This window comes from Hippopotamus amphibius, chromosome 4 (genome assembly GCF_030028045.1).
Source record: "Hippopotamus amphibius kiboko isolate mHipAmp2 chromosome 4, mHipAmp2.hap2, whole genome shotgun sequence".
Lineage (NCBI taxonomy): Eukaryota > Metazoa > Chordata > Mammalia > Artiodactyla > Hippopotamidae > Hippopotamus > Hippopotamus amphibius.
The window spans coordinates 176501619-176513885 of NC_080189.1; the positions used below are offsets into that span (position 1 = coordinate 176501619).

The following is a 12267-nucleotide window of genomic DNA, read 5'->3' on the forward strand; positions in this document are numbered from 1 at the left end:
AATGCCATTACAAAGGTTAATCTGTTTTTTGATTATTTTGATATTAATTATCCAAGTTGTGGATTATTCCTATTTTGTCAAAGCACTCTTTTGGTAGAGTCAAGAAAGGTGAAATTAGTCTCTTAGCTCTATTAGATTGAGGTGGAGGTTGAAACCAATAGCTAGGAGACCTGTGTATTATAGCAGATCATCCCTTATCTCACAGTCATGTCACAGTACAAAAAGCTGTGACTACAGGATTAGATACTGAGTTAAATAGCGAATGTAGAAAGTGCTTCAGGGATTTTAAGGAAGGGACAAGTATCCTAGGATCCACAGCTAGTCAATGATATTTGCTTCCAGATATGAGAAAAATAGTTATAGCTCTTAGTGGTTTAATTAGTCATTTTATTTGTAACTGCACCTGAAATGAGGTAATACTTATAGAGTGTTTTTTGTGAAACACATCAGAAACTTTATTTTTTAAAAAGTGCCAGGATGGGGAATAGATAACCGAATTGCAAAAACAAATGTTTAATCCTTGGAGCTCTGATCACCATGTAAATTTTGGTTTTGGGTCTTTTTTTGGGGTATGCCTCGAGGCATGCAGGATCTTAATTCCCTGACCAGGGATTGAATCCGTGCCCCCTACAGTAGGGGTGTGGAGTCCTAATCACTGGACAGCCAAAGAATTCCCACATTTTCTGGTTTTAAAGAGGCTACCAGTTTTAAAGTAAAAAAAAAGTGATTCTCTAAGTTTAGAATTTGATTCTATTTCAAACAAAGCTTTTATAATTAATAAGCTTTTCTTTGGGGAAGTGGAATCATCAGATAAAGTTGTCACTCCTACAAGAGTAACACCACCCAGAAAATAATCAAACCTGTATGTTTGTTCACCATGGGCAGTGTTAAAATCTTTAAGATTATCTAGTATTGATTTCCTTCTTGATAGATTAACATTCTCAGTCTCCAAAACACTGGCAGAAAAGCTTATCGCAATACCACTTACTCATCTTTGCATCAAATATATTGCCATCACTTTATAAATTCTCCAACATATTTATAAAGTTCCATATAACTCTGGATCATCGTTGGGAATCATTCTGCATTGGTATTTTTGTTTTGGTCTCAGGCAGTTAGTGGGTCTTAAACTGTGGCTGAATATTAGAATCACTCAAGGAAATAAGAAAACAAAGCAAAACTCCTCACGTAAACAATGCCAGGGTCCTTTCCCAAGTGTTAATAATCCCTGGGGGAGGGGCCAAGGCAATCATGTGTTTGGACCTCTTCAAGCAAGTCTGTTAGGGTTGAGAGTCACTGGGCCAGAGGTTTTTATGCACCATAAAGCTTCCATCGTTAGCTGTGAGAACTGTGTTTGTCTTTGGAGCAGTGTCAACAAATGTTTCATGGTAGGCTCACCCCAGCTGTTTGAATTGCGCAAATCTTTAAAAAGGTGTCTGTATATTCTTTATTTCCAAGGTTTAAGTAGACTTTATTGTCACAAGGGAGCCCTACGGAGCAGGGCCTTATAAACTACTGTATGTGGTCCCAGGATGTCAGCCATGGAGAGAGAGAGGTAATGAAGGTCAGCTGCAGAGGGTCACTCTAACTGAAGGCCATGATGTGGGGGAGGCCAGCCAGGAACGCAGTAGACATGATCAGGACAGGCTGGCGTGGTCAGGTCACAGATAAGGGAGAGGACAGCCCTCTTTACTCCTGCTTCTTGTAGCTCTCCAGGTGTGACAAGACCCAGCCCCAGGCAGGAGGAAACAAGAAGCAGGGGAAGAGCCCAGTGGCAACATCCATGGTCCTGGGCTGCTCCTGTGGTGGCGTGGAGTGGATCCGGGCACGCAGCACTGGGAGCTGCCGGCCAGACCTGTCAGGTCCCTCAGCAGCAGTTGTGTCAGCACAGACAGGACCACACCAGGGAGACTGCAAATCAGCCACCAGCCAGAGCCCAAGGTCAGGAATGAGATGTCTATATTTCCTGATTCTGATTCCTATCCAATTTATCCTGGTAACACTTCTGTTAGGCTTTTGCCTCCCACTCTACCAAAGCTGCTCTCTTGTCAAGAGGCTGCCAGTCATTTACATATAACTAAACCCAATGGTCAAGTCTCAGTCCTCGAATTACTTTTTATTTTGGCCACGCCATGGTCTTGCAGGGTCTTGGTTCCCTGACCAGGGATTGAACCCGCACCTTTGGCAGTGAAATCACGGAGTTCTAACCACTGGACCGCCAGGGAATTCCTCCTCAAATTACTTTTTGACACACTCCCTTGTCCTTTAGGTATTTTCTTTGGTTGGCTTCTGGATCAGTTACTGCCCAAAAGAATTTCAGTGATAATGGCAATGTTCTGTATCTGTGCTGTTGCTATCAATAGCCAGGAGCCATGTGAGATGAGCCCTTGAGATGCAGCCAGTGTGAGCCAGAAACTGAATTTTAAATTTTAATTGAACAGTCACATGTGGCTAGTAGCTACCATGTGTTAGTCCAATTCTAGATACTTTCCTGATTTGCCTTCTTCCTCACCAGCTTCTCCTATCCCCTTTGCTGGTTTCTCTTTGGGGATCTGCCCAGTTTCTAAGTGTTGGCATGCCCAGTTCTCCCTTCTATGCTTAATCCCTTGTCACTGCAGCCAGGCTCACAGCTTTCAAACCCAAATTTTTATCACGACCTTGATCTCTCTCCTGAGCTCCAGACTTGAATATCTAATTGCCTACTTGATATTTATTAAGATATCTTACCAGGCACCTGAAATTTAACCTGTCTAAAGATTATGTGCTGATCTCTCTACCTACCAACATCTGCTCAAGTACCCTACAAGTCTACTATCAAAAAAGTGGCCATTTTAAAATTATTCCCCTCAAAAGTCCTATAGCTTCCTTTCTCAGAATAAAAGCCACATGGCACACAAAGTTCTAAGTGGCCCTTGACTTCAACTGCATTTTCTACCACCCCCTCCACCCCTTGCTCCAGTCCAGCCGCAATCGTATTCTTGCTGATTCTAGAACATGCCAGAAAAACATGTTTGAGGGCCTCTGGGCTCAGTGGGCCTTCTGCCTGGATGCTCAGCCCTGACTGGCTCCATCACCTTCTCCAGACCTTTGCTCAGTTGTCAGCCTCGTGAGGCTGCCTGTGACCACCCTATTTAAAATTTAGCATCCACCTCCCCCATTTTCCTCCAGAGCACTTACCATCATATGGCATGTTATACATTTTGTCAGAACCTAAACTTCATGAGGGCAGAGATGTTGTCTGTTCATGCCATGTGCCCCACGCCCAGAAAAGTACGTGGCACATAGTAGGTGCTCAGTAATTATTTACCACATGAATGATTTTTATTGCCACTCAACAACTCTCTCACTAGGCTGCAAAACAATCTAGTTCACTCTCCAGAGAGAATAAAAATTAAAGTTACTAAGTACATAGCATAATTTGTCACATGTTCTAGGTAAGTTTGGTTATTAAGCTGTTTCAGGTTTCAGCATGTAGGGATATGTTCTTCTCAAGGCCAAGATTTAAAATAAGTCTATTTTTGCCAACAGTTCTCGTGATGTTGGCTGTCTTGGTATTTTCCTTATTGATGTGAGGAAAACATAGACCACATTCACAAACAAGGTTTTAAGTGGTGGTTACAGCCTTGAGAAACTCTTAAGTTACAATCATGAAAGCAACAGTTTCCTAAACCACCAAACACATGCAGCAAGTATCATGACAACATCTTAGAGCCACAGCACATTTTCACTACTGTGGTATCAAGGCGCCCTATAAAGAACTCATTTAAACTAGTAATGTGCTTCCACAAGTTACTTCTATCCCCAGCAGAATTTCTGGCATAAGAGTAAATTTCTATTTAAAACGGTACCCCAATTGCCTTGTTGTTGACTCAGTATGAGCTGCTACTTTTTAAAAGATTTAAATAGAGGCTTACTATCTAGCATTCACTGTTTCCTGGACCATGTCTTTAAATAGAGCAACTTTGATCCCAAAGGTCACCTGAGAACTAGAATAGCTGCAGTAACACTGGGAAATTGTTTTTATACTTTGAGAATAATGCACTGGCTAGAGGGTTAAGGCTAGGCCCATCAGTTTTAGAAATACCTTCTCCTTTTTATTAACAGTACCCTATTCTCATATTTAGCCTGGTTCTCCTAAACCTCCTTAAAAGTTGCATACTCCCTCTCCTGACAAAGTAGTAGTCAGATGGGAAATGTGGATGTTTTGTTGTTTCTTAAATCTGGATTTGTTAATTTTTGCCTTGAATTACTCACATGACAATGTTTTAAACTGTTAACATGGCTGATCTAACCTCATTAAAAAAGCATGACTTTCTGTTTTTCTGTTTGTGTAGAAAAATATGTAACGTATGCTTTTTTAAAAATGCAAAGAGAAGAGTATACAACGAAAAATCTCCCTCTCACCCCCAACCCCACTTCCCTCTTCCCAGATGCAGTTTGACTCTCCTTTCAGATACTACATGCACATCTAGCCAATATTCTCCACTAGAAGCATTCTACACCCTGCTCTGTATCTTGATAGTTTTCATTTATCATATCCTGGATACTGATCCTTAATAACACACACAGCTATACCTTGGTCTTTTTTAAATGGCTGCACAGAACTATTGCTTCTATTTTAATTTAATTAACTAGGATCTTCTGCTGATGAACATTTACATTGTTTACAATCTTTTGTTACCAAGAATAATGCTGCAATGAATAGCTGTGTAAATATATCTGTGCAAGTGTGTGCTGTTATCCACAGGATAAATTTCTATTAATGAAATTGCTGGGTCAAAGGGCATGCACAATTAACATTTTGACAGAATCATCAACTTGGCTTTCAGAGAAGCTTATACCAATTTACACTCTCACCATCATAGATTTCACACCCTTTCCAGCTCAATATTACATCAAAACTTTTGACCTTTCAGTCAGAGAAGTAAAAAAACAATACTGCACTGTGGTTTTAATTTTCATTTCTTTGAAGTGAAATTTTGTACTGTCTTTCTGAATGGTACACGTGAGAGCTATAAAGGGAATATTAGCTCTTAGTCATTTCTGTTGAAAATACTAAATACTTTTTCCCACCTTGTCTTTTAACCTCATTTACAGAATGTTCAGAAATTTTCATTATTATTAACTGCATTTACTAATCTTTTCTATCATGGTTTCTGGATTTCTAAAAGTCTTCCTTAGGTAACCTTCCTCACTCTGAGACTATAAAAACTCCTAGTCCATTCTCTTTTAGTACTTTTAAGGGTTTTTTGGTGTATATGTGTGTTTTGTTTTGTTCTAAACATCTTGAATCTACCTGAAATTTATTATGTTCTAAGTAGTGAGAAAAGAACCCAACTTCATCACAAAAACTAACCAACTTTTTCTCAATCATTAAAACTGAGTGTTATTTTACAAATATTCTCCAATTCCTGTAATAATTTTACACTCTTGTCTTACATATACTTAAATATGCAAGACGACATCACAAAATGATTATAGTATAATTTCCCAAACCATGTTACTTTTATCTGTAACTATCACAGTTACAAAATTACAAAACTCTAATACAGTTGTAACTCCTTAGTGCTCAACTGCCCACCAGGCTAAGTTCAAACAGGAATTTCTTGTAATTATTTTATTACAACATAGTGATTGACAATTGAGTTAAAAAGCCTAGGTTTTTAAGATGTCTTATGTATGCAATTTACTGCAGTATGTTATATAAGAAATGATATTCTATATTTGTAGATTGAAAAATTCTACTGAGAAATAGGTGTATCTTTAGTAGGCTAAACAGGATCTAGATAAAAGTACTACATAATAAACTAAGGGCCACAGATGTCTCTAACTGATCTTCCCATTTGGAAGAAAACAAACTTTATTTCCTTAAAAATACAAACCTTCTCAATAAAAGTTAAAAAAAAATTTTGAGCAGCTTGAAGAAATAATTCTAATAAAGTACATTTCATAACATGAGAGGGTAAATACAGGGGGCCAGGTTCCACAGAAACACACAGTATGGGGACCTAACACTGTCTCAGAAGCCGAGAAAGTCCTGCTGGAGGAAATGTTTAAATGTTCAAACTTCCTAACTAATATTACAGCCAAGCAGCAGCAAACTATTATAAAAAAGTTCTTGTCCTCGGCCACAGAACTCTGTTAAAATATTTCTTTCTTTTCTTTAAACAGGAATCTGAGAACTATCATTTATTAATTTTTTCTTCAGATCTTTATTGGAGTATAATTGTTTTACAATGTTGCGCCAGTTTCCTACCTAAAAATAAGCTTGACGCTAGACTTGGGTAATCTTTTAAAATATGAAACATATGGAGTTGTAAATGTGAAATATATGGACATACACAAATATGTATATATGTAAGTGCTTTTGTGTTGCATTAAGAAATACTTATTTTATGGTATTTGCTTTGTTAAGCAAAATCAAACTTGACTACAGGATGATAAGAAATACTTATTTTATGGTATTTCCTTTTTTTTTTTAGAGTGTACAATTTGGTATTTTTTTCTTATTAGTAACGTATATATGGCAATCCCAATCTCCGAATTCATTCCCCCCCAACCCTTCCCGCTTTCCCCACTTGGTGTCCATGTCTGTACTCTACATCTGTGTCTCTATTTCTGCCTTGCAAACTGGTTGATTTGTACCATTTTTCTATATTCCGCATGTGTTAATATATCTGTTTTTCTCTTTCTGACTCACTTCACTCTGTATGACAGTCTCTAGGTCCATTCATGTCTCTACAAACGTCCCAGTTTCATTCCTTTTTACAGCTGAGTAATATTCCATTGTATATATGTACCACATCTTTTTTATGGTATTTCTTAATGGAACACAAAAGCACTTACATACATACATATTTGTATATGTCCATATATTTCACATTTAGAACTCCATATTTTAAAAGATTAAGTCTAATATCAAGCTTATTTTTGGGTAGGATTATGGGGTTGACTTTCTTGTATAAAGGTAAAGTTGGAGCTGTTTCAGAGATTAACTGTGTCCTATATGCCTGTGGCTAATGTTTTTACCTTTAGAAGGCAGCAGATTAGAAAACCAGTCAAGGCATTTCTTTTCTACTGGTCCTTCCAGCTGGTCCCTCAAACCTTCAAAATCTTTTGTCATACATGTTACTCATTTATGAAGACAGTATTAGAATCATAAAAAGATCAATCAGACCTATAACCCAGACCTCCAAACACTAGACCACAAGCAAAAATATCTTGACATTTCTTCTTTATAAACATATTTACTAAACAAAGAAGGAGACAAAACATTCAGGAGCAAAGTTCAGCTACTACTTTAAAAAATATGAACTACTTTAATTACACAGGTAAGTTCTTTTTTTCCACAGGTAAGTTTTTTTAAGGACTGTATAAAGATAAAAATTATAAATCAGTAACTGAGCTAAAGTCCCAATATTAGAGACATTATCACAAACTAAACAAGGTAATTTCTGACCATTTACAAAACTTCTTCTAGTTGGTATTCTTTTAGTTACAGGAGTATTTAGTGGAAGTCTGATGTTCCAAGTAAAACAATACTTTAAAGATATGAAAAGGTGTGTAAATTCAGTTTCCTTAATAGTATGTACTTTAAAAGCTATAGATTTCACAATGTGTAGCTGGGAAAGTACAATGTTAATTTTTTTTTTTATAAATTTATTTATTTATTTAATTGGCTGTGTTGGGTCTTTTTTGCTGTGCACGGGCTTTCTTTTTAGTTGCGGTGAGTGGGGGCTACTCTTCGGTGTGGTGCGCAAGCTCCTCATTGCCGTGGCTTCTCTTGTTGTGGAGCACGGGCTCTAGGCACATGGGCTTTAGTAGTTGCAGCACATGGGCTCAATAGTTGTGGCTCATGGGCTCTAAAGCCCAGGTTCAATAGCTGTGGCATACGGGCTTAGTTGCTCCACGGCATGTGGGATCTTCCTGGAGCAGGGATCGAACCCATGTTCCCTGCATTGGCAGGAGGATTCTTCACCACTGTGCCACCTAGGAAGCCTGGTATTTTTTTAAATTAATTGATATTGGAGTATAGCTGCTTTACAATGTTGTGATAATTTCTGCTGTACAGCAAAGTGTATGAGTTATACATATACATATATCCACTCTTTTTTAGATTCCTTTCCCACCCACTGCGCCACCTACGAAGCCCAAAGGTAGTCTTTTAAAGGCTATGTGTATAACCCAGCTCTGCCAATGAGCTCTGTAACTCGGGGCAAGTACGTGAGGTTCAATTCGTCTCTGAAATAAATCATATAATCTGTAAGGTTACTTCCAACTTTAAAATTCTATGACAATTTGTGTTTCAATAGGTACATGCTACGTGATTTCTCTGCAGTTTAGCTATCTAAAGGAACCAAGAAACACTCATAGTAGAGTAAATGAAAAATGCCTTAGTCCCTCTGACAGGCAGAAAAGGAATACACACACACACACACATATTTTAGGAATATATACATATATATAGTCAAAGGATTTGATAGTTTTTCGCTAAACAAAATCAAAGTTTGACTACAGGATGACATGAAATATCTTGGTCATAGTCAACACAGGTTGCTTACCTAAAGACTTTTTATTTGTGTTGACATAAACTGCATATTATAGTCTAAAAGCACACCCCATTTGACTCTCTTAAGGTACAAGTTAAACATATCCACTGAGTGGTATCATCTCCAGAAGTCTGTATATTGGGTATGAGGGTGGATTCAAGGTTTCCTTGAGTCTCTCTCAAGGGCTCTCCTTTCTCTTCAGTATTTCTCTCTATTCCCATTTTCCTTCTACTTATACGGAACTGCCATTCTTAAATTTAATACCCAATTTTCACCACTTGCTCATGTCAGTTCCTTGAAATGTTACTGTCCATGAACCTTGACATGTACTTTTTATAACAGAAGCAGAGGCTAAAGGATGTAGACGTCACATAATTCAATCCAGTGGGTATTTAAAAAGCATAAAGAAAGTTCGGTTGCCAGTTTATTGGATTTTATACATTATTAAATGTCTGTTTTATTTCCATGGTCTGAAACTTACTTCTCACTCAAGAAAAGAGATTCATTTCTAAACATTTATTCTATCTTTCTTTGATGGAAACAGAAGAAAAGTTTCTTCTTCAACAAAACTGTCCCAGAGGAACAAAACAAATGCTTTCCAAATTAGAGTACAAGTCTTCCTTAAATGTCAGTGTGTGATAAATAAGATATAGTAGCAGTCTTTTAAATTTCATAAAAGCTACAGCTAAGATGGTGTTTTTGGCCGTTTTGCAGATGGTCCATCTGAGTTAGTTCTGTTATCAGTGTTACTTTCATCTTCTGCATCATCTTCATCACCTTTTAAAATAAATATTTGTTGTATGACAATATGTTCAGTGGTTGAGAGAAATACAGATACCTAAAATGGTTGATAATGAGACCATTTCACTTTAGGGATTAATAAAACAGTGCATATATCAAATTAGAAGTATGTACGGTTAAAAAGACTTCAGTGTTTAAGACCTTTCTTTTCTATCACTTTTTCTGGAGATATAATTCATAAACCATTAAATTCACTTTCAAAGCGTACAGTTTATTGATTTAGATCTTCACTAGGTTATGCAACCATCACCACTAATTCTAGAACACTTTTCATCTTGCCAGAAAGAAATCTCATACAAATTAGCAGTCACTTCCCATTCCCCTCAGACCTTAGCAACCACTAATCTACTTTCCTATCTCTTAGATTTGTCTATTCTGGACATTTCATATAAACAAATCATAAAACATGTGGTCTTTCGTGTCTGCCTTCTTTCACTTATCAAGTTTTCAAAACTGTATAGCATGTATTCATGTTGTATAGCATTTATCAGTACTTCATTCCTTTCTGTTGCTGAATAATATTCCATTGTATGGATATACATTTTGTTTATCCACTCATGAGCTGATGGACATTTGTGCTGTTTCCACTTTTTAGCTATTATGAATAATGTAGCTCTGAACGTTTGTTTCATATGGGAACATTTGTTTTTATGGGAACATGTTTCCAGTTCTCTTGGGAGAACTAGGAGCAGAACTAGGAATTCCTAGGAGTGGAACTGCTAGGTCGTAGGACAGCTTTATGTTTAACTTTTTGAGGAACTGCCAAAGTGTTTCCCAAAGAAGGTACACTGTTTTACATTTCCACCAGCAACATATGAGGGCTCCAATTTCTTCACATCCTAGCCAACACTTGTTAGTGTTCTTTTTGATTATAGCCTTCCTAGTGGGCAATGACATGCTATATCACTGTGGCTTTGATTTACCTTTCCCTGAAAGACAGTGATGTTGAGCATCTTTTCATGTGCTTATTGGCCATTTGGAGCACTTATTTGGAGTACTGTCTACTCATGTCTTCCGCACATTTGGTAACTGGATTGTCTTTTTTTTTTTGTCATTATGATGATTTTTTTTCAATTGAAGTATAACTGACCCACAACACTGTTAGTTCCAGGTGCACAACACAGTGGTTCGATATTTCTGTACATTACAAAATGATCACCACTATTTGTCTTTCTAGTGTTGCGTTCTATCACTTTTCTTTCGTAATTGTTACATTTTAAAAATTTTGTATTTGTTAACTGAGATATGATTCATATAAGATAAAATTCATCATTTTGATCTCTACCACTTTTAACAAAGGAAATTCAAACCAAAGCTTTATGAGGACTTCATTAAACATCCAAAAGCATGTCTTCCAAAAGCATGTCTTCCTATATGAAGATACTACTGACCCACTTTTAGTAGAAGAGGTGGCAGTCATTTTTCCAGTAAGTAATGATATATATATGTGTGTGTGTATATATATATATATATATTTTTTTTTTTTTTTTTAGAATTTTTTTTTTTTGGCACACGGGCTTAGTTGCTCCGAGGCATGTGGGATCTTCCTGGAGCTGGGATCGAACCCGTGACCTCTGCATTGGCAGGCGGATTCTTAACCACTGCGCCACCTAGGAAGCCCTATTTTTTTTTTTAACGGCTCTACCTGTACCTGTCCTTATGCCAATGATAATATTTTCAAAGGATTAGAGAGGAACTTTTGGAGCCAAGAACCAGGACTTCATTCTCATGGAAATAACCTATTCTTTGAAGTTCGTGTAATATTCTGAATTGGCTGCTTCACATTATCTGGCACTATCAAGATGTAAACAAGATGGAAAGGAAAGAAAAGCAATGTACAATACAATTTAAGCTCCTCTACAGAGGAATTAAGTCCTGATTCCAATATTTAGTTCTTAGGTTCTTCAGCTCAGCGTATTCAAGACAAGACTCAAAAACAAAACAAACAAAAAACAGTTAAATTTCCCGTTTCTACTTTCAAACTGTACCTACAAAACTAAAAAAAGGAAAGGAGTCCCTGAGAGTTAAGACTTGTTCCAGTCTTCGGAACCTGTTCCTATTCTGTGCTAGATGGCAGTCTTCCAAACATGTCTGTAATCTCACGCCTGGGAAAACTCCTTTCCATCCTTCAACACCCAGCTAAGAAGTCATGCCCTCTCTGAAGTCTTCCCGGGTTCTCCAGATTTGCAATAGTTACAGAGGAGCCTAGGATCATCCTTCTACTCTTTAATAAGAGTGTCTGTCTGTCTAATCCCTCCCCAGTCAGAGTTCCACAAGGACAGGAACTGAGTCGCAATCACTTCATTCTTTCTCCAGAGCTCAGCCCAGTGACTGGCACAGAGCAGTAGGCGTTCAGCACGTGTTTTGTTTGCTTGTTTTTGACTGTGTTTGTTTTTGGTTCTATAAATGCAAAGAGAATCGTGAAAAGCAGCCCTGGCAAATGAACCCAGGTACAAGCTCAGATCTGGCGGAAGGTGCTAACAATTTTTAGTTGGAATTCTTCTTCCCCCGAGGCTCACTTTCTCCAAGTTCACCACTCTACACGGGCTCCCTGAGCAGATTTTCCCCGGGCGCCCCCGCCCGCCCTCCTGTCGCTCCAGCACGGTCTCAGAGCTCACCGTCCAAGGCCTTGTCTGGAGCCTCCGCCACCCGGTCCTGTGTTTCCCGCTGTACCGAGGAGCCGAAGAGCTCGGTCACCAGCTCCCTCATCCGAGCCACGCCCGACAGCAAGCGCTGGAAAGGGTCGGCGACGCCCGGCGCCTCACAGCGCACCCGTAGCTGCTGCTGCTGCCCGTCCTGCCCGAAGTACTCGCCCAACAACTCCATGCCGACCGCGGAGCTTCAAGAACGCGCCACCGGGAGGCGCTACCCGGAAGCGGAAACCAACCCGCCGCTGGCGCAGGCGGAAGAAGGGAGG

At 38.5% G+C, this 12267-nt stretch overlaps 1 protein-coding gene across 3 annotated transcripts; it reads right to left on the reverse strand.

Moving 5' to 3' along the window:
- Positions 1–4647: 4647 nt before the first annotated feature.
- On the reverse strand, positions 4648–12211 carry GON7 (GON7 subunit of KEOPS complex). 3 transcript variants are annotated; one of them, XM_057733863.1, is made up of 2 exons: positions 11969–12211; positions 4648–9326 (listed from the first exon to the last, which is right to left on the reverse strand). In XM_057733863.1, exons 1-2 carry the CDS (start codon positions 12174–12176, stop codon positions 9235–9237), a joined length of 300 nt encoding a protein of 99 aa, XP_057589846.1. In that variant the 5' UTR covers positions 12177–12211; the 3' UTR covers positions 4648–9234. The 3 variants fall into 3 exon arrangements, with proteins under 3 accessions (XP_057589846.1, XP_057589845.1, XP_057589844.1); XM_057733862.1 differs by having other exon boundaries at positions 4648–9387; XM_057733861.1 differs by lacking the exon at positions 4648–9326 and adding an exon at positions 11087–11750.
- Between the last annotated feature and the right edge of the window lie 56 nt (positions 12212–12267).